This window comes from Galendromus occidentalis, unplaced genomic scaffold (assembly GCF_000255335.2).
Source record: "Galendromus occidentalis unplaced genomic scaffold, Mocc_1.1 scf7180000077437, whole genome shotgun sequence".
Taxonomy (NCBI): Eukaryota; Metazoa; Arthropoda; class Arachnida; order Mesostigmata; family Phytoseiidae; genus Galendromus; species Galendromus occidentalis.
Window position 1 is genome coordinate 92,903 of NW_003805425.1, and position 25,756 is coordinate 118,658.

Genomic DNA, 25,756 nt, shown 5'->3' on the forward strand with positions numbered 1-25,756 from the left:
CAGTTTATTCGTACGAATGGAGATAACAGGGAGATCCGGTAGCAAAGCCACGGGAATGGGGCGGATTCCACGAAGGAGTAAACTCCCTGATGTGTACTGCCCCGAGCATGAGGCGAACAGGAGGGTATGTACACGGAGCTTCCTGTTGCTTGAGCACTTCTCATCGGGGCATACAAAACGACGTCCCGAAATCGCTCATAACGAATCATGGACGCAGGAGCATCAATTTGATCGGTGCGAAGTAATCCCGGAGTCGCACTCCAGTATCGGATGGGGGCTGCGTTTGCCCTCCGCAAATGGTCTCCCAAAGTCGAGGGATACGATATTGTCTTATGGGGCCTTAACAGTGTGCGAAATCGCATCCATCGCCGCTGCGTGCTCCTTGGCGCCAGGAACACTCGACTGAAATAAGCGTTTCGGCGTTCAGTGTGATTTACGGGTTTCGAATGATCTCTTCTTGCTCAAATTGATTATGGACCAGCGGCGGAACTGAGAGAGAGGTGTGGGGGAACGATTCCCCTACAACAGAGTTCTAGGACGGGGGAAATCGTCGGCGAGAATCGCTCACGAAATATACATATATACGGATGGTCGTCACAGGCTGCGATGAGGCTCAGAAAAGGCGCAAATAGAGTAGCGCAGTACGAGTCTCCAATGAACTTGCATTTCTCTTGCAGACGCACAGAATGTTCACCCAAACGAACGAACAGGCTCCGACCGTGACCACCCGGGCTGCTGGAGGCATGAAGAGGAAATTGCAGCATTGCACAGGTATCCAGAAGAGACAAGAGAGCTGGAATGCGAATACATGAGTTAACGAGATTACTCCGTCCTATGGGGAGACAAGAGCGTGGCATCGATCCTCCTACGCGAAAACAGAACACTATCATTCCAAGATAGGGTCAGATCTCGCATTCTTTCCCCCTCCTTACTTTGTAGGTGGGCCACCATTTCGCTTTCATTTCAGCGAAGACATCCTCTTTCCCCTCCAGCACGCTCATCGCTTGAATGGGGGAATAGATTCCGATCAGCTTTTCTACTTTTTTGTTCAAAAATAAATAATCTCCACGATTCGATTCTGGAAATTCATCAGTTATCATCATCATCGTTTATTACCTGTGTAGAAGGCGACCAACATTGTGGACGACAAGAGAGCTTGGTCGATTAGAGCTTTTTGGAGCGATACGGCGACTGTAGTCGCCGGCAAAGCTTTATCAAGGGCTCGGTAGAAGTAGAATAATGATGGTCCATATATACATGTGCCGATGATCGCGTATCTGGATTTTTTTTTGCATGTCAATAATGATCGAGGCTGCTGCTCAATGCACTGATTATCATCAAGGAGCCCACCCCCTCTTGTTCAATTAAGCAGAAAATATAGGTGAGTAAGAATAAGAGCCGTCTCGCGCCGATGGGGTCCCGAGCGCGAGTGTCGGGTCAAGGAAGCATACGTGCATCAAGTGTCCGAGACCTCGGGAGTCGCTCCCAAGAAACTTCAGGTCGACAAACGAATCCACGTAAGAATCGGGATCCGACTCGATTTCTCGAATGCAGGCGATATTCTATGCAATAATCCTTCGTTCTGTTGGAATGTGGGCCAGGCGGAGAACTTGCGCGCTTTCGCGGAGCAGATTGCCAGATGATTAATACGGCAATGCAGCTGACAGCCCGAATTGAATCCCGGTGACACCGTAAATGACAGAAGAGCTCACCTTGCTACGACGGAGAAGTCGTATTTTCTTTCTGGATCGTATCGTTTGAGGATAGTCTGTTGAGTGAACTCCGCCGTGCAAATCATCGACGTGTAGGCGGCCACGTTCGAAAGCAGCGGCCGCCTACGGAAAATCGCGCTAATTTTGCTGAACACCCCTGACATCGTGCCTGAACTATGTGTTATTCTACTCTCGAACGCGGCGACTGGAGACACATCGCGAGCCATCGGATGGATTCAACCTTGCTGCTCGCGACGTAGTCTTTCCCTCTTTGACGCTACGGCGACGCATGCGCAGTGTGAAACGAGTGCCTCAATCAATCGTGGGGAACGAGCAGGTTCTGCGCATTGCATACCTCATCAGAAAGCAAGAACTAGGAGCCGAATCCCTATTCTGAGGGCAATGACCCCCACGGAAGTCCTCGGCTGAGAGCTGACATAAAATACATAACTGACCACGCAGTGACGCGCTCACCCACGGAGACTCCCGCATCCAGTAGGGGTGAGGAGGCTGATTGGCTGATCGGATGTTGTGAGCAAGTCTCATCTGGACTGGGAACTCTCGGTGGAACATGGAGCTCAGATTGAGCTCCAACTAGGAATGAAGTCAGTTTCTGCTCGATTGGTCCCCGGAGTAAGCATCACAATTATCGAATTATGAAGTGTGGGTACAGCGAACTTCATGTATTACGGAATCCAATCAGCCGTGATTTCCGCCTTTTTTTCGACCGATTGAGGGTCTATCGAGCTCAACATTGAGATCGAAACCCTCTGATTCCGAAACTCGGAATCTCTTCTCAGAAATCGATTCCGTTCCACGAATAAAATTCTCTAGACTGCAGTGTATGAACTAGTCAACCTGTGATGAGGACGATTTTTACTGAGATCTCTTGGTTATATCAGATGACTTTGTGATTATACATGATAACCGCAGGTCTGATATCATCATTTTACAGAATGAGTTTTGCAGGCTTCCCGGATATTTACAGATTCGTTCCGAGTGTGTGGAGAGGTTCTCAAGAGTCGCATTGCCTTCCCGACATTGGAGAATCATGATGCAACGCAGTACATCATTATACTTATTCTACACCGGATAAAGCATGGCTTCCGGTATTCTCGACACCCCATGGCCATTTACTCAGCACTTTTAGCGACTCACGCCATGACCGTTCGCGATACTCAATACTCGATGTCCTCCACGTTCGCGCACAAACCTGAGCCCGACCGGCTCTTGTGGGCGGCCGTGCTCTACTCACGACGCGACGCAGCAACAGGGATCTCCTTTCAGCCTGCGGCGTAAAGCGGCGCGTAGCTGCTCGTAGTGTACATCTGAGGTAAAGATGATATCTGAGATGGACTACATCTTGGAGAAACTCCAGGATATCCCTCCCTGATACCGCAAAATTTCATCCCCTAATTCCAAGGCACACTGATGTCCAAGGGCAAGCTTTGAGAAAGAAAACCTTATCCCCACCTGAACTGCTCGGTCATTCAAGGGCTGCAATGGTCGAATGTTATCGAGTTTCTTCCAGCTATCAAGCTTATCGTTAAGCGACAATCGATGCAAATAGCGGAAAAGACGCAGCTGCTTAGGACCAATGAAAGTGGGCGGATAGAAGAGGGTCCACGTGACGATCTGTCGACGAAATATAAATATTCACAGAAAATCCCTCGACAAGAAGCGACGAGACTGAATAGAGCTTGTGAAGCTCCTTCATTCTGAGAAGTCGAAATCTGAGTGAACCTCCGTCGCGTCGGCTGAGTCATTCCCGATCACTCTTAGGGGCTTTCCAGCAACTCACGCCTGCACTGACCTCGTCACACGGGGGAACCGTCAATGAGCCGTAGTAGCGGAAATATGCCGAGATGTGGTTGGGCAATATATCCTCGAGTGCCATTGTGACGTTGATCGAGAACTCAGGCTCCAGAATGTGAGCAACAGCGTCGGTGAGCACTGCCAGCCTGGGATTGTTCGAGTAGGGCGAAAGCTGTTGAGGAAGAAGTCTACACAAGTGTTCTCCGTATTGTTCAGTCGAACTCGAAGCTGAAAGTATGCGAACGGAAGGTACCTCTGTCGAGCGGAGCTACAGTCCCCGACTTCCATCCGAGGTGACTTACCGCAAAGAGTGTCGAAACGACCTCGAGACCGTCGGGGTACTCGAAGGCTTTGTAAAGATCCGCGTATTTTTCATTGAACATCAACATGTGACATTCAAGTGAGTAGTACTGCCCATTGATCGCATGCTCGGAGGTCCAATGGAAATGAACGCTGTGCAAATGATATCTGCGGGGAGGCGATATGATTTACCGGAATTTTAGGCGGAGGGCTTCTCCGGAACGGAGTTTGGAGTTGAAAGTCTCGAATGTAGTCGCCGAACGATATTCGCTAGTGTCGATACCTGTCATCTCCGTTCACCAGTCCGATCGGCGGGTCGGCTATCATAGGCAACAAGAGCACTGTCGATCCAATATTCTTGACGTTGTACACACGTTTATCTTTAAACCCGTGTAGAAGTATCCGTCCAAGAGAGGAGTTCACGACAACATGCGATAAATCAATGTTGATCGGGGATTGTCGTGCACCCGCGCAAGCAGGAAACTTACTCTGCCAGGCTCTCGGCGCGATACTCTGCTCGTAGCCCCAGTCCCTTCCATAGAAGAGACCCTTGTAATTGGCACAAACTGAGGAGGAGGGTATCGAGTGGTCAGAAGAACAGGGAAAAGGGGGCGGTCTGATTTGGTTCGTTTTTCAATGATCAGCGATATGCGAGAATGCACCACGAGCCTCCGGGCTCAACTCACTGCTCGATTGGAACAAAGTCACAATAACTGAGAAGGCAACACCTCCTGCTGTCATCTTCCGTTCGGAGACTCCGTCGCGCCCTCTGATGTCTTCACTCTGGAGACATTATTCAGACTGAGGTCGGCCACCGAAAACTATCTCCTTTGAGTTTCTGGTCTTTCCTCCGAGCAGCTTCTCACTCCAGACTATGCACTCTCCACAGGAGCTTTCCCGAAGACTGAAGCCATCTAATGGACTTCGTTTCCTCATAGTCGTCGATGTTATCGCCAGCTGGACAAACTCGCTAACACCCAAGGCCAGCTTGAGTTCTTGTTTCGAACCACGAGGGTATGCGAGGCAACGGCGCCGAAAGTCTCACTCAGTCAAGAGCCACAAGAAGCTCGCGGCTGTATTGACTCATGGATCCACATGCAGGCGCTCTAGAAGATTCGCATGATTCCATAGCAGACCTCAGACCTTATCACTTTCGGAGAGAGACCTTGATTTCGATTTTCACGAAAGATCGAATCTGAGATGTCCAGTCTGCGCCAGCGTCATGATTCAAGATCATTGCGTCTGATTAGCGAGGCCGTGTTCGGACCTAATAGCGATGACTTTATGGGGAACTGACGACAATAGGTAGAGGTTCGTGTTTCCGCTCCGGGCAGAATCCACCGTGGACCAGCGACTCCAGGGGCCGAGGCAAGGCTAATGACCTCAAGGTTGAAAGGAGAGACGCGTGGTGCCGAATGACCATGGAGATGGAGAAATTGAATCAGGTGTTATTCCCGCGGAACGAATCACGGGATTGAAATTTTAGGTTCTCTGTCAGTGCGCTATCCACTTCCATGAATTATTATTGAGGCTGGAATGTTGAAACCCGTCACTCCGGAGGAGAAGACGATCGGTCGAACATCCTAATGAGCCCCAAGAACCGATGTGGCTGATAGTGGCAGCGTTCTCTCGCATGGAATTGAGTTATCATCTTTCCCGAGGCGCGATTCAAGATCTCATCTGAGTAGGCTTGGTGGAGATCCAATGACTGATCTCAATCAATGTTGATTTGATGAATATAGCTGCTCAAATAGAGACAAATCACTGGCGAATGAGTGCAAGTGAGATCCGATCCGAGCGGAACGTCCTCCTAATGATTGCCGATGGCATCGTGAGAAGCATCGATTCATCAAATCTCATGACGGGAAGGTGTCATGGAGCTCATTGGGGGAGATCCGCTCATCTCACGCGCGTCGCAGGATAAAATGAATGGGCACCGCTGCGGGAGCGTCATTCCGACTCTGATTCCATTTGAGCGGAGGCAGAATCGGACGGGATCGTGTTCGGTCTGTCACTCGGTATACTCCGCTCCACTTATCCAGTTATCATATGGTCCTGATCCCGCGACAACAATCAAAATTTGCGATAGGGGTCTCATGAAAACTTAAGGGTTCGGAGCCTCACGTGGATCCTCGCATTGTCGGGCAGGCTCTTGATCAATCTAGTCATGAACCGGGTTGGACTCTCGGACGAAAACGGTTTCGAACGTCGCGCCGAGCTTCCGAATGAGTCCGGCGAACCTAGCGAGTCATCGATCAGTATCGATTTCCACCTGGATATGTTTGGCGTTCTGAATTCCGCTTTGCTTCAATGCATCGAATAGAGAGTAAATCTCAGGATCAACAAATGTTCCGCCATTCGGGACGCGCTCGATATTGAAGACCTTGATAAATCGTAATTTATGAGATAACCGTCATCCACTACCTGATGAAGTTCCCCGAGAGTTTTTAGGGAGGAGAAGGATAATTGAGAGATTCTGAGTAATGAGACTCCGCATCCAAACACGGTAGCACCGTTTATTTAAATTGCTCTTACTCCTTCCGCTCGTAGATGTTACCAAAACAGATTCCTCGTGTTTCGCAGTGTAGTTTCGTTTTTCATTTGCCTAAAATGTATTTACAACTGGAAATATTTATGACATTACGAAGAGAGCAGGTCGCAAGGTCTTTTCTCACCGAGCCCAGAGGAAGGGCTGAGTCTGGAGAACCGATTGGAATTTTCACCGTTTTTCTGCATGCTTTGTTCGTCCAATATATATACCGTATTTATATTTATAGAGATTTCCGCGAGCAGCCCCGTTTCGATGCGGCGACGATTCTTGATCCTCTTCTTGCTTCGCGATTCCCATAAAATAACCGGGGGCTGTTGACTTTAATTAATTTAATAATAATATGTTCTTGTACGCGAAGAAACTAGTCAATTCTCCTGTACGACTTCTCTCACATGTGTGTGAATGTTTCTGTTCGTCCCTGTTCGCGGAGGGTGTGTGTGTGTATGTGTAAGTGTTCATCAATGTTGTTCTGAAAAGCCCTTCAAAAATTTGACTTCGAAGGATACTCTTTACAATTCATCGTGCTCCTTGTCGTCGGCGTCGTCGTCATCATCGACGTCTTGGTTGTCCTTCTCTGTCTCCTCCTTCTCCTTCTTGGTGGCTTCCTCCTCCTTTGCCTTCTCGGCACTGTCGAAGGCGTCCTTGGCCTGCTTCTCGGCGTCTTTAGTTACGCCCCAGGTTTCGTCTCCGTACTCCCGAGCGTAGTCGGCATCGTCGGTAATGAGAATGTTATCGAAGATGGATCCAGACTTCACTTGCCACAAATCGAAACCAACGTGGCAGATCTCTTTCTGGAGATAGATCTCATCATCGGGTTGATACTCAGGGTTTTCGATCTCGGGATGAATCCAGACTCCCTGGTAGTTGGGGTTATCGATCTTCTTTGGAGACCATTCTCCCTTGTGCTCGGGATTGTTGATCTGAGGGGGTTCCCATTCACCGTCCATCTCGTCGTCCCAATCTTCGGGTTTCTTCGCATCGGGATCGGGGATGTACTCGGGCTGGTCCCAGCCGTCGGGTTTCGTGTCCTCGGGATCGTCGATTTTCTCCTGATCGTCCCAGTCGGCGGGCTTCTTGGCTTCGGGGTCCTTGATGGTCTTCGGCGGGAGGAAATCCCAATCCTTCTCGAGTTCGCCGGATTCGACCTTCTCGTTATCGATGCGAACCTCGTACGTCTGATCGGGATTCACGATGAGCGTGTACAGATGGGTGAAGACGTCGTCTTTGCATCGGATGTCCTTGTTGATCAGGAAGTTCTTGCCCTTGTAGTTGAAGATGACGTGTACTTTCTTGGTTCCAGGTCCGCAGATGTCGGGACCGAACATGATCGCGTAAGGAGAATCGCCGTGCATCTGCTCCTGGTCGAGGTCACAGTTGAAGAGCTTCACGTAACCGCCGCCGCAGTCGATGTTCTGCTCGTGTTTGACGGTGAATTGAATGACCAGAGGCTTGTCCTTATTGCTGAAGGCTTCAAACTTGGCCGAGGCCCCGTAGAACCTGGCGTCCTCGGACGTTTGTAGTCCCTTGTCCTTCTCCGCATCGCCGTACCATTTACCAGCATTCAAGACGAATTTTCCCTGTAGGTCGCCTTTGAAGGTGGACTGCACCCAGCGGTCCTCCCAGCCAGCTGGAAAGGAAACCTGCGATCAGCTTAAGCCGCAAAATTTTCGGAAGAGAAGAGAGCCAAGGAGAGAACGTTAGCGTTGGACTGATCCTCCAGATGTGAGTCGCGGCTCGCGGATGACGCCCCGATTCTCCGATCCGAGGTATTCCCCCAAAAAACCCGGAGGCTCATCGCCAAGCATATAAAGCATCGATAGATAGGCCTCTAGGGAATGTTTCGCGGCTAGCTCGAGATCTTGCCACTTCCTCTCCAGAGAGCGGGAGCTCCAGAGGGACACTGATGGCGTGTTTAGACTGGAGCAAACGTGCGCTTGACAGTCTCTCGATTAACCGCGCTTCAAAACGACCGCAATAATTTCACTTGACAGCAGAAGTCTGACCAGGGACTTTCGCCTGACTGCGGTGCTGGTTTCCGCGCACTGCTTTCTCCCCGAACCACCGAGTTGACGATCCGTATCGATCGGCAGTCGGTCGAGTTCCCTCGAAGCCTGCTCTTTACTCAAATCCCTCAAGCAGGAGTTTTTCTAATTGGTTTTCCCCCACGCGAGAATGATATCGTTTTGAAAACTATACAGCACGATCATTCACACGTACGGCATGCCATGTCCCATCAGAGTTCATGAAAACAGGAGGCCAAAAAAGGTCATTGTCCTCGCAGCAAGCAAGCGAACGAACGTGCGGACGAGCGAGCAAGGGACTAGAAATGTTGATAATAACATCGCCATGTTCAGGCTGGTGAGAGCAGCGCTTTCAAATTGAACGACCAAGTCGGCTTGAGGAGCGTTCTTGACCATTCGCATGCCGTTCATCTGAGCATACAGTCAAGAATCAATCTCAAAACTCTCGTTGGGGGCGTCCATGACGCCACGTCGACAACGATTCGCGAATGTTCGACCACCGCATGAACACGATGCGGTTCCCCCCGCAATCTGCGCAGTCACGAAACTCGTATTCAATGTTGGGGAAACTTCATGGGGCTCATGTCTCGACAAAACGAGATTGAATTGAAGCCAGACAGCTGACTTGATTCATGTGTGCTTCAGTGACAACATACGCCCACGGTAGCGGTCTCGAGAGTGCGAAGCCTGCCCAAGAGTTTTGGAATCGATTTGTTCCGGAGCTCGAGTTGACTTCAAACCCATCCGAAACTACGAGCGTTATCAGCACGCAATCATCGACGCGGAGACTTCGGGGCTTCCCCACGAACTGAGCGTAGAAAGTTTCCTAAACGAGCAGCGCGTGGGGCCGGCATCGCCGAAGGAGGCGGAGGGAGCACGCATCCACAGTTTCCCGAATTAATGAGAAAGTTCTCCTTACCTCCATCTAGAAACTCTTCCTTGAAATAGACCGAAGGGTCGGCGAGCGCTAACGCCACGAGGGCGGCGAAGATGAAGTACTTCATACTTCGTAACAGGGGACAAGTCCTACGGGATGGTTAACCACACAGCCTGTGTCCCTCCGTGTCGGTCTGCTGCTGACTCTGTGACAGCGCTGTCGGCTTCAGGGGATCGACATGGAAGGAGCTGATTGGTCCACATTCAGCCAATCGCGTACGAACACGGAGCCGCGTCACATAGCAGACCTCGCTCAATGCGGACAACTCGGGCCGTCTACGAAATGAGCGATGAGGCTCCTCGAGAGTCGCTTTCCCGAATCCTCAGAAATCAGGATCGACCCAGGGATGGGTGTCATCCGGAATCTCCGGTGGCGGAACAAGAAATCGAATTCGAACGGACGGAGAGCCTCGCGACGACTCCGGCTCGGTCGCCTATCGTGCCGGTTGTCTCCACTGAAGATTATGTTGCTGTCTCCTTAGCAGAGGGTCTGAGTTTTCAAAAATTTGGCGCGGTTCGAAGCGACTGCGATTATTCCGCTTCGGCCGCGCCGACGACGGTGTCGGAGGACGATGCCCCTGCGCGATGGTTGGAAGGCGCGTCACAGGTGCGATAACCAGTTTCGCCTTCAGAAGGACGACATTCTCGATGGGAGTTTCTCACTCACTCACAAGAACGGATCGAAGAGAGAAACTGACGCGCTGGTAGATCCGAGGGGGATGTTATGAATAGGGGTTTCACGCATCACATCTCACAATGTATGTACCTCGCCCTCGTTGCTCGGATCGCTCCGCATTTGCCCATTTTCGCTCCGTGACATACGGCGACACGGTTCGCTTCCGCAGGGAAGTCCACCCCATGTGCCCCGATAGCGGTGCATCTCCAGTTCGAGAAATGTCAACGCAGTTAGACGGTATTTCCTCGATGCCTCATAATAATGACCCCTCGGGGCACCGGTCAGAATTCACGGCGTTTCGGAGCCAAAGGCTTGAGCTCGAGCCAAGGTCTCATCCGGCGAGCTCCCAGATCTACGGGAATTTCGGATTCTGACGGTCAATCATTAGTGATATCCTTCCCCAGCGTAATTAGAGGGGCGATCGAGAGAGTCAAGCATCGTCTCCGTGATTTTTTAAGGAAAATTACGAGATACTCCTCGGTGGGAATCCCCACGGATATCTGTGACTGATTTCTCGAATGGATTCACCGCGTGTGTCGGAGGATAACCTTGCGGTCTCGGAGAATGAACTGTGCGACAAATCCCTGGGATACGGCCATCGATCGGGCGCGAGCGAGAACATCTCGGGGAAGTCAGGGAACCCATCTCATTGACGGATCAAGAAACCATCTGAGAGGAGAAATTTCCATGCTCTGACAATGAGAGGATCCGCGGCAGAGAAGATGAATATTCTAAAAACATGATTCCCGGATTTCGGGGGGGGGAACAGGGTGAGAAATCACGGGGTTGTCGGGAGTCGGACTAGCTGATAGCGGATTCCGGAAATCTCGCCATATGAGTGAATTATTAGACAAATTCAATCGCCCACCATGCAGGGCGGTGGAGTTCTCGCTGCCGGTTCGGTAGGCCCGGTCGATGATCAGGGCCTCAACGATTCCGCTCCGATGTACTCAGGGAAATCGTCATCAACGTTTGATACGCTCATCCTGAGAACTCCGAGCGTGATATAAGCAAGAAACGAAGCTCCCAAGCATTCTCATTCAGAACCGCCCTTGTCGTTAAAGCCGCTCACAGCTTCTGGTTTCTATTCGAGCGGTGCAGCGTGGACGTTGTATGCCAATCCCAGCCCGAAACTTTCGTTGTAGACTAATCTCTGAGTAAATCCACGCCATTCACACAGCGAACTTGTAATAAGTTCGCTAACCTCGCGCGCCGAAGACTGCTGGGATTCTCTAAATGGAGAACTTTTCCAGTCCCTTGGAGCTGAAGACCTGATAGCGTTGATGAGTAATGAGCAACCATGTCAAAGAAATTCTCAGCATTGCGGCCAATGCCTGTTCCCGATTCACGATTCACCATTCAAGGCAGAAAGGATACCCAATGGATCGGAAAACGAGCGCATGGGCCTTTAGAAGTATAGTTGACTGCATGTCGTCGCCCAAAGCACAGAACTCCGTCTAGCTAACTGGTAGCGGCGCTGCAATCAAGCCTCGAGATATGATTTATTTCGAGATTTCTATTGACCCGGACGGCTCTTTGTCGAAATTTACTCGGAAGACGGATATTGAACCTTTTGTCCTGATGTTCAGTTCAATCGTAATCTCATACCTTAGATTCCGTAAATTGTTGGAATCTTTTTGAGAGGTGCCGCTGCAGTGTTTTTCGAAAGTCCGAACCATCCCCGCTGCGATTCTCATGTCCCCTGCGCGCATCAAAACAGCCACTATGTGGAACGCTCATACCGGACATCCATCTTGACGGGCCAGGTATCGCGATTCCAAGATCAGATTTAATCTGATCACTGATCAAAGTCGATCACTCGAACCTGAAGACTGCTATCAACTCGATGGCATAGGGGATGAACGCGCTCCGATTCCATTCAATATGTGCGTCCGCCGCACTTCCTCTATGATGGTAGCAATAGCGCTCGGGATAATGGGATGCAAGAGCCACAATATTTGTTCGATTGGCGGTGTTTTCCCCAGGTCAGAAAAACGAATTCGAGAGATTTCCGATTTCCGGGATTTTTTTATTCCAGGGCACGCAGCGTTTTTCGGGGGAGCACTGATCGATTTCATGCCGGTATGGAGATCTGGGAGATGAATACGCCGTATAACCATTTTCTATATGGTCATATATTTCCACATCCGCACGGAATCGAGGTACTCTGGATGGAGCGATTGCACTCGGACACAAACGGTGCCGCCGGATGTATTAGGAAGTATTCAGATCTGTTCTCTTCGGGGAGAGGACCGTTCGCTCGAGGTCGGAGGAAAACGTTTACTACTCCCCGGTCCCTCGCAGCTAAATCGAGACATTTCGATTCGTTTATCGTTCGCGTAGCCCATGCGCGAGACTCCGAGGCGATACTTTTTCCGGGCCTGACTTCGCGAAGGGACCTTCGGGACTCGCTTCCATGGGCATAATCTGAACCTCTCCCAGAATCCAGTTGGGGAGACGAGGAACACAAACAGAAATCACTACTATCATCCTTCTCCATGTGCGTTTCGGGAGAGACCGAATCCTGGACACAGCTGGGGAAAAGGCGGGACGTATTTGGCAGCGGCGAGGAACAAGTGCAAGTTTCTCTTTTCGTCGCGCACAAATACGTCTCAAAGTGCCGCTGATGCGAACTCGGACGATTGAGTGCGTAAGATGTCGACGGTTTCGATCGGGAAACCCTGTAGAGAATACGAGAACCCGAATGGCGCCGAGCTCCACACGTTCGTCGCGGAGCGTCCGGGCCACCATGACTGGACCCTCGTATCCTCAGATAAGGTCAAGTTCCGGGTGAATTCCAGTGCTCTGGTGTCGCAGAGTGACTACTTCGCCGCTCTGTGTGGCTCCGGAATGACAGAGCAGCAGAAAAACACAGTGGAGTTCACCGACATCGATTCGACTTCACTGGAAAGGTTCCTGAATTGCATCTGTACCGGCAAGGTTATCGTCGGTTCGGATTCTTTTCTCTCGCTGGTGCAGCTCGGAGTCCGCTTCCAGTGCCAGTGGCTGACAGAAGCTGTGAGCAATTACCTCGAGACCGACTTCCTAAACCTCGATCAAAAAGACATCAGTGAGGTCTTCCTGAGTCGGATCTACCCGCCGATGGCCGATACCTGTCAACAGCTCATCGACGAACACCTTATCAGCGAACGCATGCTCGACCTGACTTTCGACGTGGTCGCCGCGCAGCTCCGACGAGATGAGCTGAAGTCGAGATGCGAAGACCAGGTTCTAGGTTTCGTCCAGGACTACTGCAATCATTGGAAGCTCGACACCCAACGGAGACTCGTCTTGCTGAATACAATTCGAAAACCTCGTCTGACATTACGAGCTTTCGACAAGGCTGCGTTTTTCGTTCCTTTCTTCAAGGACACAAAGCACTTCTCAATGATCGCCGACCACATTGACTTCATTGACGAGATCGACGAAGAGCAACTGCGTGGCAGAGCCGGGAACGAGGCCAACATAACAATGTTCTGGCTCCTGGAAAAAACGGTATGCGTCAAAGGGGGCCTCGATAGATCTGTGTCAGCCGAGTTTTCCAAGTTCCCGGCTGTTCCCTTCGGGGCCTCTGTTGCGACCGTCCAGTCGAGGATCATATAATATGTATGCCATCTTTCCATTTCAAATGAAAGCGGTGTCCGTATGCGCTCCTAATGCTTTGAACCGATTTCCAGAGTGACAGCCAGGCATCTTCGCACGTCTCGGATGGCAAAATGGTAGCGACGATCAGAACTTTGACGCTGAACGCTGACGGAGGAGTTCGAACTCTGAGTGATCGGAACAATCAGAGTCGGCACGATCTCAAGATAAAGGAGCCCACCGGTTTCTACGTCGCTTACGCTAATCATGTCTTCTCCAGCACAGCTCCCCCGTTGTCAGCAAAGAAGATCACCGTGAAGGAGTCGGGGGTGGAGGTCAAGACCGTCGCGACTGTCTTTGAGGGTCCCAGGGATGTTCTCGAATCGCAAAGCGTAATCGGGGTCGACTACTTGGGGGAGGTATTTTTCCTGAGCCAGCGATCAAACCAGGATTCGCACCGATGCGAAGTCTTGCGATGTAGGTTCGATGCCAATGACAATTTGATAACTCTCCGTATGCCTCTCGCGAGCTCCGTCGCCATGCTAAGGGCGCGCCGTATGATCTACTCGTCGGATTTCATCTGCGTGCTGACGATCGATTCTGTAATAGCGGTTTACACGGCCAGGGGGGACACCTTGCGGCTATTACCCGCACCTGATGATTGCACGCCCAAATATATTCAGATGGCACGACAGAAGGACAAGCTCTATGTTTTCGACTACAGTGAATGTCCCCCACAACTTCACGATTTCAGTCAGCCGTTCTCGCATTTCGATAAAATAAGGGTGTACAGCTTGAGCGAGCAGAAGTGGATTGCGGATTACCCCGTCGACCTGAACAGACTGCGGAACTCATGTTGCAACGAACTTGTTGCGTTCAATATCGAAATGTACTTCATCCGAGAACAACTTCATTTTCTCTGGGCCCACGAAGGCCGCCTGCATATATTCCGTCTCAATGAGAAAGCCTGTCGTACGGAGCACTTGATCAACTTCGAAGTTCCCAATGGAGCGAAGAGTTTCATTCTACTGCCCGGTTATTACAACATCCACTACGACACGACAGTTCTGGAGAAGTACATGCATTCTTACTGTGAGAAATACTTGACCAATTTCGGTCGCACCCGAATGAATTCCCGGAAAGTGGCTGAATGGCGAATGAAGTATTTCGACGGTGTCGTGGGGAGCGGGCTGTTCCCCCGCGACCCCGATGAATTGTGGTTCGCTCTCCCACCGGCGCGCTTGGGGCATGTTCCGGATATGGATTGAGCGAACGTCGAAGTCTATGTTTGGACAGGCGGTGCTTCTCGACTGCCGAAGTGATCCCGTGGGTGAGCTTGATACATATGATGACTGACTATGTATGACGATTTCCGCACAAGCTTAGATAATGTCTCATCATTACAAAGTGCTTACGCATGTTCATCGTGTTTCCCTGTCGTTATACGACGATTTACGAGAGGTTGATTGAGGGAAGATTTTGAGCCTTTATGCTGTATCTTGTCGTCTTGTTGACTTCGTGCCGAAACACAGGCATCGATACCTCTAGCAGAAATAAAATATTGATTTGAGCAGCATCTTCTGATCGGAACGTGAGCTTTCCAATAATTGACTGGATCTTTTGATCAGTTATTCCGTTTTGGACTGTTGAAGCCTGGACAAATTCATCGGGAAGCGCACGCTCGGCTTGAGGGGCTGAGCGGCCACACCTTGGCACCGATGGGTGCTGACGGTACACCTCAGAACGGGGAGGAACTTCTGCGGGGAGGCTGTGAATCACAGCCCGATTCTCGATCAATCGAGATGCGCATTCCGAGATCGGACTTCCTACCGGACCAAGGAGGGATAAGAATATAAGTTCTTCGAACTCGCTTGCTTCATCAGAACCACTCTCGCAATCAGCGAGCGTCTCCTCAGAAAACCGGAAGTGTTCGGAAGAGTCACTTGGGACCCGACGGCCCGGAGAGCGCCAGAGGCCCCAGCGGTCCCGGTCATACCGGATGGCCAGCTCCGAACAGCCGAGGATATGTCCTCCGCATCACTTCCTTCGTAACCTTTCTCCGCGGTAGGACATGCGTATGATGACCTCGTTCGGTCACTGCCGGGAAAAAAAGGATATGGGATCATCGTCCTGTGTCTCGCCTTCCTAGCTTTTCCGAATCGCCGAAGGAGCAAGAGTCGATATTCTCGCGGAAATTCTCGCAGGATACCTCGCCTGATTTTCATCCTGATCACACCGAAGCGGAAAATTTCGCGCTCGAGTATGCTCGAGGAGAGTGAAGGAATTGAACGAACTCCACGGAGACGCATTCCACCTCCTTCAGCATGAAAGACCGACCGTTCTTCCTTCAGTGCCCCACTTCTCCGAAAGCTTATCTGACGATCGAACTATTCTCTTTGATCGAGCGGCTCCTCCAACCACATTTAAAGTCTACGAGGAAATAATTCTCAAAAATGATTGTTGCCAATAACCAATCCGACGGCCGTGGAATTCAATCGGTCTAGGCGTATCGTGCTCAGTCACGATTCGCAAAGCGAAAGTAATGCGGTCTCGAGCAACAAGGTCACCGCGTTAAAGACGTCTGCGGTTTCGAGGAAACCGAGGCTCTCTCTTCATGCGGATACCTGATGCTGAATATTAGATCCTCCACGCACGGATTGCGGAGAGCGCGTGCTTTAGTTCTTGGTGAGAACACTCAGCTGGTGGAGTGTTTGGAAGAAGGGGGATCAAGACAGCGAGGGATCGGTCGAAGGGTGGGCTCAGAGATTGGGCGGCCCGAGGGTGCTTGCAGAGCGGAGAAACGGTCTTGGATGAACGCGGCGGGGGGCACGATCCGCATCCGCGGTCTCAGCTCGCTGTAGCTTTATTGCTCGGTCAATGGACGTGCCCGGCGTAATGCGACGGAGAATCGGACAATATGCACAGTCATTGTCGGAGAGTCGTGGTTTGACCTGACGGTTTCTCTTGAGTCGGACCACGGGTACAAGCTGAGGCCTAAGCAAGATGTTCGCATGCTCCACCAGCCCCAGCCAATCTCTGATCAGGGGGAATAATTGCAAGAGCTGACACGTACCTTGCGGACCAATCTGGCGCAATCCGGGGTGGGGAAACGGGGCGAGCGTGACCTGTAGCCCTCAAGCAATTGATTTTTAGTGTCCTCGGAGGCTTCTCGTCCCTCTCACATTCCACCCTGGGCCATCCATTCCGCTCCGGGCTCTGAGGCATGTCCAATGGGCTCTCACATGCCATCGACGAGCGGGATTTTGTGACGGGGTAATGCTCGGAAACCCACTTATTCTCAGCTCCCATAGGCTCCTTCGTGAGGACCGCCCCGATATGAAGTTCCCGTTCACAGATCCGGTTGCGAGCGCAGCGGAAGTCCGGCCCTTGGTATCATTCTCGATGAGCGAGGAACTCGTCACGGAAATGGAGGTTGCTCAACAAAAACAGGTTGGCCATCGGGGCATGCCCTTCAGTTCGAGGATGTGAGGTCGGATCATCATCTCCGGAGCGTCAGGAGGTCAGGAGCGGGCCCTTTTCTGATTTTGGGGGAGTTACTAAGGATGGAGTTTGACCCTGGGGAGAGACCTCTGGCGGCATGACTTGTAAGAGATTCTTGAGTTCCTCGTTTAGAACGCCCTCTCCGGACATACCTAATTCACTCGAAGTTATCATTCAATCATCCATCATATCGTGCCTTTATGAGTGGCTCCATCAAGTCGTTTGCGTCAAATATCCCCGCCTCTGGAGACTTCCCTCGTGGTTCTCAATTTATAATCATTGATGATGATGATGGAAGAGACGCGACCCGACCGCACATTTTCCTCGCCGAAACCGGGCACGAAGCCGAAAATATTTGACGGAAATTCCGATAGCAGATGCCCAAAGGATCATGCAAATTCTCCCTCTAGAACTCTGAAATATTCCATGGCTTCGACTCCGAGATCGGCAGCCCGAAATCCATGATCACCTAGTTCTTTAGGATCGACGGAGTCTATTCTTGCAATCGCGACTCTGACCATCATCCATCATGAGCCGGATCTCGGCGAAGGAGAGCAGACCTCCGGGCCAGGTCCCACCGCGCCAAATCGCGGCGAGTCGGCACTCGGGCATTCCATCTCCCAACCTCTATACCTTGGCATGAGTGCGTGCTGACGATGGGAGCCCTTTCCTCGCGCACTCCTCGGCGGCCTTTCCTCCTCCTGGTAAGATCCGCACGCCATCCGCGCACTCGCAGAAGGAAAGGGTCCCTTCGGGCTCAATCGAGCCGTTTAAGCTGAGGCTCGCTCGTCCGCACCAAAAAGCACAAGCAGAGCGCGAAAGCACGGTGGACTCTCTGGAGCACATCGAGTCAACAGGTTTCAGAAGGACACGCGTGCAAAGTGGAATCCTGAGCGAGAGAGGATACGGAAGCGGAAAGGAACGCGCCGTCTCTGTGCACGTACGAGCTGAGGAGCGAAACGCGTCTGTCGCGGGTGTCTTCTCGAATTCTCAGGCGTACCGCAGTGAACATCTGCGGAATGGTCCGCGAGACGAGTCCGCCGCTTCACTGATGCAGCTGCAAGCCAGCGAGTAGACAGCTGTGATTCGCTCCTCGCTCTGAGGAGCGCTCCCGTCGTCCGCATTCTCGTGCAACCGCCTTCCGACAATCATCTAGAAACTTATTCAGAGGAGAGGACGCCAGATGCAAGTCTGAGAATCGCGAAACGAGGATAATCATCCGTGCACAAAGTTTCGATCTGCAGAGTACTCCGGAACGAATACATGCACGACTTTCACGCTCGGATCAAGCACGGTGCATAGTTGAGGAACTATTTCTTCTCTTCTCGATAGTTCCAACCGGAAAAATCACGTTTCGATTAACGATCAAGATGGGAGACGTCGAGATCATCCGTGGTCAGAACTTCGAAGTCGGACCTCGGTACAAGGATCTCGCGTACATCGGCGAGGGCGCCTATGGAATGGTCGTGTAAGTTGGAGGGTAAATCATTTGTTCAGTTTTCTGTCGTTTCTGTCGCATTCCAGGGAACTTCGATGCGGAACACGTCTGGCCCGCGGTACGAGTTCCTGTGGAAATTATCGCGAGTTCCCGTGTATTCAGCAGGGAATGGAGGGGAATAAATTTCTCGCTCGCGCGATTGTGTTCGCAGACGATAATTGCTATTTATGCGGAGCCGCGCCGCGACGGTACAATGGATTAGTTCTTGAAATGAGGGAAACCTCTCGGCGAGGGCGAGGAGTAGGCGCAGCGGAAAGTTTTTGCGTGCGAGAGACTCGCCAAAGTACGCTCCAACAGAAAACTACCGAGTCGTTTCCGCGATTCTCGTGGAATCACCGATAACATCGGGGAATCCTGGTCGAGCCGCGGCCGGCGTTTCCGGCGTGCGGCGATATCGGAGGCAGTAACCATTTTTTCTGCTTCTGAAACACCGGGCCCCGAAAAGCACCCTCGCTCTCGGTGATCTACCGCGGACCACAGAGCACGTCAGAAAATGAGTCGGAACGCTCGTAGCTATTTTCGTACGAGTAGCTCACATTTGCGAGGAATTCTCGAGAGCCTCACTCGCTGAGAGATCAAGCTGTTCGCATCCGAAATGAGGACGAGCGTCCGCTTTTGACCTCTGAATCTCGCCGTCACACGAATTTCTCTTGCAGTTCCGCGAGAGACACGGAATCGAACGAGAAGGTTGCGATCAAGAAAATTTCACCATTCGAGCATAAAACCTACTGCCAGCGTACCTTGAGAGAGATCAAGATCCTCACTCGTTTCCGACACGAGAACATCATCGATATCCGGGACATAATCCGAGCCCCGTCCGTTGATCAAATGAAAGACGTTTACATAGTCCAAGTGAGTCATTGCTATTTTATCGATGAGACTCTGTTCATTCCTGTTACGGCTCGATCTCGGGCATCGTCGGCGGACGTCAGGAGAAGAAATTCAGCGGAAAGTCTCCTGTTCCTCCGACATGAGCTCCTTCCTTCGCTCGTGAGGGTTTCGAAGAATCTGAATATGCTCCAAGTCAGGCTTCCGCGCTCATATTCTTGATGTGGTGTCCCGAAACCATGTTTGCGATGTCGTCAATTCCGAGGGCGGAGTGTTCCGCTCCGTCGGCTCGTGCTCCGGCTTCCTGAGTCCTGAGCAAGGATGACATGTCCCATTTTGCACCGCAGGCTACAGTAGTAGCTAGGAAACGTATTTTCGATGCGATTGGACCGAGGGGATGGAGGGGAATCATCGAATGATCTCCCTCCAACCGCTGGTGCGCTTCCCGCCCCCCTTCTGCACTCGCTCGTTATCGAATGGTGGTCAGTTTGGACGTCCCCTTACACTGAACGAAATCCGTCCCCGAGATATCACCTTGTCCGCGGCGTTACGAGTCGGATATACCTTCCCCGAGTTTGAACCGGGATGGTCCGCTAGGACTCCGCTCTTCGAGAGAGAGTGCGCATCTCAAGCGTTCATGTGATTAATGGACAGCGTCGCATCGTAAATAATGAGCGCTCATTGTAATATTTCACAGTGTCTGATGGAGACGGACCTCTATAAGCTGTTGAGATCTCAAAAACTCTCCAACGATCACGTGTGCTATTTCTTGTATCAAATTCTGCGCGGACTGAAGTACATCCACTCGGCCAATGTTCTCCACCGCGACCTAAAGCCTAGCAACCTACTGCTGAATACAACTTGTGATCTGAAAATTTGTGATTTCGGCCTGGCTCGCGTCGCGGACCCCGACCACGACCACCAGGGCTTTCTGACGGAGTATGTGGCGACACGTTGGTATCGTGCTCCTGAAATCATGGTCGACTCGAAGGGGTGAGTCGGTCGTTTCTCTGAATGTTCTACCGATCTGACGGCTCCCCGAGGGATATGAGCTCTGAGGAAGACCGTTTCCTTCCCCCGCAGGTATACCAAATCGATCGATATCTGGAGTGTGGGTTGCATACTCGCCGAGATGTTATCCAATCGGCCGATTTTTCCCGGGAAAGATTACCTCGACGAGCTGAACCGTATACTCAACGTACTCGGCTCACCAAGCGAAGACGATCTCAAATGCATTCTCAGCGATAAGGCTCGTTCCTATCTCCAAAGCCTTCCACCGAAGCCGAAGGTTTCTTGGGACAAGTGGGTTCATTTTCTCTTCCGAAGCTCCATTTTTACCCTCGCGAAGCCTCCGGCCCCTAATACAGATCGATAGATCATCCAAGCGCCCTTAATGGTAGAACGAGCCATCTTTCCCGGAATCGCCGCAGGCCAACCTCTCAAGTCGCGTGCCTGATTTTTTTAATTCTAGGCTCTATCCTGAAGCCGACCCCAACGCTCTCGATCTACTAGACCGGCTCCTCACCTTCAATCCCCGCAAAAGGTAAATCTCAAGAGTCTCGTCGACGAGGGATCCTTATGAGCACGAGCGTGATCGACGCTCTGAGAGGAGGTACTCGGAGGAGCGTCAACAAAAGCATCTATAGATTATGTTTTTCATGGTTTATAGGATCACGGTCGAGGCCGCCTTAGCTCACCCGTATTTGGAGCAGTACTACGATCCGGACGATGAACCCGTTGCTGAAGAACCATTCAGAGTCGAGATGGAGCTCGATGAATTTCCAAAAGAAATCCTCAAAAAACTCGTCTTCGATGAAACTAACTCTTTCAAAGCGCGGATCGAAGCCCCAAAACATCCTTAGCTCCGACTCTCAAGCCCGTACCCCAGCAAGTTATTCCACGAATTTCTTGTATTTTTCTCGTAGATGATCGAATCGACCATCACTATTGGTGTTCACTCCCGGGCATCCACGCAGCTACACGTTCCGGTCCGAGTCGGTCAACGTCCATTATTCCCATTCTGTGGTGAACAGTTCCTCATTTCGCGATACCTACCGAGTGCTGATACAGAGACATTGCGAGATATCGAGGAACTATTGTACAACAATTAGCTCTAGAAATACAAGCCGCAATCTATTTTCGAGTCGTTGCTGGCCACGAATCCTAGAATACGGACGAAGCGGATATCGAACTAGAGAGTAGTTCGGAGTAGAAATACATAATAGAAACTTTCAAGCAGACGTTTAAATCTGGATTCCGAGGCACATATCGAGTTGGCATAGCCTGATGCTCGAAATGAACCGTGGTGCTGACGGATGCAGTTTCAATCTCGGATGAGATTCTTCTCCGGACCGCAGCTTGTTGCGTGTACAAGCAGAGAATGAGAGCTCAAATATAAATGCAGAGCCGTCCGTCAGAGATATCGAGTTCTCGGCATCTGCGTCCCCTTCACGGGATGAAATTCAGCGACCGAGAACGCGCCGACCTGTGCTCACAACTCAAACAAACCTAGAAGACGCAAAATTAGGGAAGAACTTTCAGGGGGACTGGATATGGCTTGCTGCTACCTAATAAAGTTTCTTACGGTCTGTCATGACCGCCCCGATCACGGCGACTCTGACTCATAGCACGCGGGAACAACTGAGTGAGGTGTTCCACGGCGTGAAGTTGTGGGGGAGGGGCATTGCCGCAGGTTCAAATCGGTTCTGTCTGAGAGCAAAACGAGCCAGAGAATCACGGTGATGATAGATGAAGTTCCTCCGTGATCGAGAAGCTGAATGGAGCCTTTTTGATTTTGCATTTTATCTTCTTCCCTCCTCCCGTCTCGACACGAATCCTCGTGAGAGCCCCGTCGAGAGCTCGGTGGTTCTCCAGCAATCCTGCTGCTTAATAGCCTGCGGGCGCAACGAAACAGATGCGCTCCCAGTGACTCCACGAAAAATTCCGAGACTATCAGCCTCAGAAGATTCGCTAGATCTTTTCTTCGACGAAAGCTCCGGAGAGTTCCTTCTCGAGAGATGTTTATCAACGAGCGGGATTGTCACTGTATTCCCCTAGGGTGTGGGCTCAACAAAGCTTCACACCCCGGATCGCTGTAGTCACTCCATTCAACGGGTTAGAACCTGGGATCGATGCTCCGCGCAGAGGATCTGCGGGACTTCCAGCCGTCTGCATTGGGAGTCAGGACTCAGGACCGTTCCACGGGGCCGACGAATCGTGGACGGCGCAAGGCTCCTTTGTGACTCAGGACAGGAATAGCCCGAGTCGCCACGACTCCTTCCCTTCCAGGATCGGTCGGCTTTGTCGAATGGAATTTCTTCAGTACTCCAGGTACTCACCACTGCCCAATGGTGAATGATGATGGTATTAGGGGAGCTGCAGCCTATCACGCTCCCAGCTCCTGTCTACTTGCTTTTGTGAGCAGTTCGGGGTTTTCTAATGGGAGTTTCAAATCACCCGCCCGAAAGTGCCGCCTGCTCTCTTCTCCGAGACAAACTCGTCAGCCGCCATCTTGAATCCTACCTTGTGGCCGGCAATACCATGGCTGCGGGACCCATAGCTGAGCGAAATCAGGGTAACTATTGCAATTCAAGCTTTCATCATATTCACACCCCGTCTGCGTTGGGAGATCAGGTTCACGATTGCCCCCAGAAACGCTTGGAGAGAACTCGGCGACGGTTCCCGCTCCCCAGAGCTACGATTTCGTTTTGTTGACATAATAAGCCGGCTCTTTCGAACTTCGAACGCCTCGCGATCATCGAACGTTTTCCAGGAAGTTTCTCGGAACTTTCAGGCGATAGTTCCATTGTCTTATCGCATGACTATTTCCAGATGCCACCATCTACGTGGGTGGCCTCGACGAGAAAGTCAGCGACAACCTGCTATGGGAGCTTTTCGTACAAGCCGGACCGATCGGTGAGTTAACTGAAGCTTATCCACTATCCACTTCTACAAACCGAGATCACAATTCCGAACACTTGATCCGGGGATCGTCTTGGAGTCTCCGCGATATCCAGAAGCTCGATATGACCTCCCGCTGCGATGTCGAAGTGCCCGTGCGACCGGAGCTGATTCTCACGGACCCCATAATTCCATTGCAGTATCCGTCCACATGCCGAAGGATCGGATTACTGGATTGCATCAAGGTTACGGCTTCGTTGAATTTCTCGGTGAAGAGGATGCCGACTACGCGATCAAAGTCATGAACATGATCAAACTCTACGGCAAACCTGTCCGTGTAAACAAAGCATCTGCGCACCAAAAGAACCTCGATGTTGGCGCGAATATCTTCATCGGGAACCTCGATCCAGAAGTAGACGAAAAACTGCTCTACGACACATTCAGCGCTTTCGGTGTGATCTTGCAGACACCGAAGGTGAGTAATTCGCCAGTCCCGTATATCTGGTACTAGATCATCACTATCCCTCCTCATCCACCGAGGCACGGCGTCAGCTAAAGATATTTTCTCCGCTTTCAGATCATGAGAGACCCGGAAACCGGGAATTCCAAAGGTTTCGCATTCGTCAATTTTGCTTCTTTCGAAGCTTCTGACGCCGCCATAGACGCGATGAACGGACAGTACCTGTGTAACAGAGCGATCAGCATTTCATACGCCTTCAAGAAAGATTCGAAAGGCGAGAGGCATGGATCCGCGGCGGAACGACTCCTGGCGGCGCAGAACCCGCTCAGTATCGGCGATCGACCTCATCAATTGTTCGCAGACGCTCCCCCAGTCGGTAAGCATATCTGAAAGCGTATTCCCCCTCGTCACAAAATAATTGAGCGAATTGGAATCATATGCGTAGATTCGGAGAGATTCCAGATACCTCTCTACCTGATCTAACCGTTATCATAGGTTTCCCAAGATATTTCATATTCGTGGGTCTGTATTTGACCTTCCTCACTCGTCGCTCAGATCGTAGGGAATCGCTCGCCATCCGCGGCGATATAAGCATGCATTCTTATTCAGTCTTTTAACACATCGTTTCCAGATTCGGATGGAAACCCGAGCGCCGCTCCTCCACCCCCACCTCCACCTCCTCCTGGTTTCATGACACCGATGCCACCTCCCCCGCCTCGGATGGTTCCTCCACCGAGCTTCCAAGGCAGTAAGTTGAACATACTTGAGGTCATCTCATCGAGGCTTGACTATGTTTTGAGCATCGAAGTATTCACCTAGACCGTCAAACTTTTCCAGTGGGCGCTTCTCCGTTCGGGATGATGCCTCCGCCGCCACCACCGCTGATGCGAGGGGTGAACATGATGGCAATGGCGCCCCCGATGCCACCCAATATGGCCCCTCCCCCGGGTCTAACTCCCACCATGGGTCAGCTACCGTTCGGCAGACCGGCATGGGAGATGCCGCCAGCACCACCGAGGATGATGGCCCCACCGCCACCCCCTCCCCCGCCCCCTCCGAGTCAGTGAGGAGACACCGCTGTATATTTTCTCTTTATAATAAATATTTCTCGGTCGTCAAGAACAGAGACACATCGACAGAGCACGATCTGGATCATTCTCGGAGAAATGCCAGGTGCCGCCTCCCAGATTACTCGCGGGACTTTCGGGAGATGGGGCAAATTATCGACTCCATGCTCGCCATGTCGGAACATAACAACTCACTTGGCAGAGCCCATGGACCCCGCGACCTACGACCGGTATCAATGATTCTCACTCCCGCGTCTGCAAAAGGATTCTCATGTTATCGGCATCTAAACGTACGGCATTATCGAGAGCGCGCGACCAGGAGGGAATCGCTGACGACAGAGATTTACGCTCGAGTCAAGTCTTCAGCGACGCAATTGGAGATGAGATCGCCACGATAGACGAGAATCCCCCAAGGGCCGATCCCAAGAAGGACGGGGTGACTCGATCCGCATCCAGACTTCCATGGCTTTGTGAGCAATAAAAAAGGCCTAAGAATGATGTGTGGACAAAGTGTGCGAGCGAGCGCTGAAAGTCACGTTGATCCGCTCACGACCGGTTCCGATGATTCCAAATCCAAGGGTCCGGCGTGTTAGCATTGGAAAAATCAATTTGAGCCGGAATGAAGTCGTCGGAACGAGTCGAACAAATTCTCAAACCTTAATCAATATAGAGAATTGTGAGTTCTCGAAAGCAAAACGAACGTCCAGGTGAGGATCTTGCTCGCTGTGCGCGGTCTAAAATCCGGCCGTTACGCTGGAGCATAGGAGCGGGTTGCCAATTTTAGCCCCTTGCCTCCCTGAAACCGGGCTTCCCCCACTTCCCCCGAACAAAATTCTGGAGACGCCCCTGATAAGCAGACAAACCGGACACAAACTCAAGACCGCAGGTCGAAACGAACAGTCGCGGAGT

The 25,756-nt window shown here is 51.4% G+C and overlaps 6 protein-coding genes across 6 annotated transcripts; 3 read left to right on the forward strand and 3 right to left on the reverse strand.

Moving 5' to 3' along the window:
- LOC100905624 (mpv17-like protein) lies at positions 1 to 1,934 on the reverse strand. The gene is made up of 5 exons (XM_003742987.2): positions 1,713 to 1,934; positions 1,117 to 1,277; positions 933 to 1,003; positions 665 to 793; positions 1 to 402 (listed from the first exon to the last, which is right to left on the reverse strand). Exons 1-5 carry the CDS (start codon positions 1,874 to 1,876, stop codon positions 331 to 333), a joined length of 597 nt encoding a protein of 198 aa, XP_003743035.1. The 5' UTR covers positions 1,877 to 1,934; the 3' UTR covers positions 1 to 330.
- A 1,061-nt stretch (positions 1,935 to 2,995) lies between these two features.
- On the reverse strand, positions 2,996 to 4,568 carry LOC100908218 (carbonic anhydrase 2-like). Its single transcript, XM_029111379.1, has 6 exons — positions 4,514 to 4,568; positions 4,111 to 4,393; positions 3,830 to 3,995; positions 3,526 to 3,699; positions 3,186 to 3,347; positions 2,996 to 3,040 (listed from the first exon to the last, which is right to left on the reverse strand). The coding sequence occupies exons 1-6, from the start codon at positions 4,566 to 4,568 to the stop codon at positions 2,996 to 2,998; spliced, it is 885 nt and encodes a 294-aa protein (XP_028967212.1).
- Positions 4,569 to 6,326: 1,758 nt separating this feature from the next.
- Positions 6,327 to 9,483, reverse strand: LOC100905769 (calreticulin). Its single transcript, XM_003742988.2, has 2 exons — positions 9,319 to 9,483; positions 6,327 to 8,005 (listed from the first exon to the last, which is right to left on the reverse strand). The coding sequence occupies exons 1-2, from the start codon at positions 9,401 to 9,403 to the stop codon at positions 6,888 to 6,890; spliced, it is 1,203 nt and encodes a 400-aa protein (XP_003743036.1). The 5' UTR covers positions 9,404 to 9,483; the 3' UTR covers positions 6,327 to 6,887.
- Positions 9,484 to 12,666: 3,183 nt separating this feature from the next.
- LOC100908360 (uncharacterized) lies at positions 12,667 to 14,955 on the forward strand. The gene is made up of 2 exons (XM_018639412.2): positions 12,667 to 13,506; positions 13,689 to 14,955. Exons 1-2 carry the CDS (start codon positions 12,667 to 12,669, stop codon positions 14,859 to 14,861), a joined length of 2,013 nt encoding a protein of 670 aa, XP_018494928.2. The 3' UTR covers positions 14,862 to 14,955.
- A 3,509-nt stretch (positions 14,956 to 18,464) lies between these two features.
- LOC100908504 (mitogen-activated protein kinase ERK-A-like) lies at positions 18,465 to 21,282 on the forward strand. The gene is made up of 6 exons (XM_003743006.1): positions 18,465 to 18,562; positions 19,249 to 19,444; positions 20,118 to 20,413; positions 20,504 to 20,722; positions 20,892 to 20,963; positions 21,090 to 21,282. Exons 1-6 carry the CDS (start codon positions 18,465 to 18,467, stop codon positions 21,280 to 21,282), a joined length of 1,074 nt encoding a protein of 357 aa, XP_003743054.1.
- Positions 21,283 to 22,960: 1,678 nt separating this feature from the next.
- Spx (Spliceosomal protein on the X) lies at positions 22,961 to 24,847 on the forward strand. Its single transcript, XM_018639402.1, has 6 exons — positions 22,961 to 22,994; positions 23,252 to 23,335; positions 23,521 to 23,795; positions 23,898 to 24,156; positions 24,412 to 24,528; positions 24,618 to 24,847. Exons 1-6 carry the CDS (start codon positions 22,961 to 22,963, stop codon positions 24,845 to 24,847), a joined length of 999 nt encoding a protein of 332 aa, XP_018494918.1.
- Positions 24,848 to 25,756: the final 909 nt, after the last annotated feature.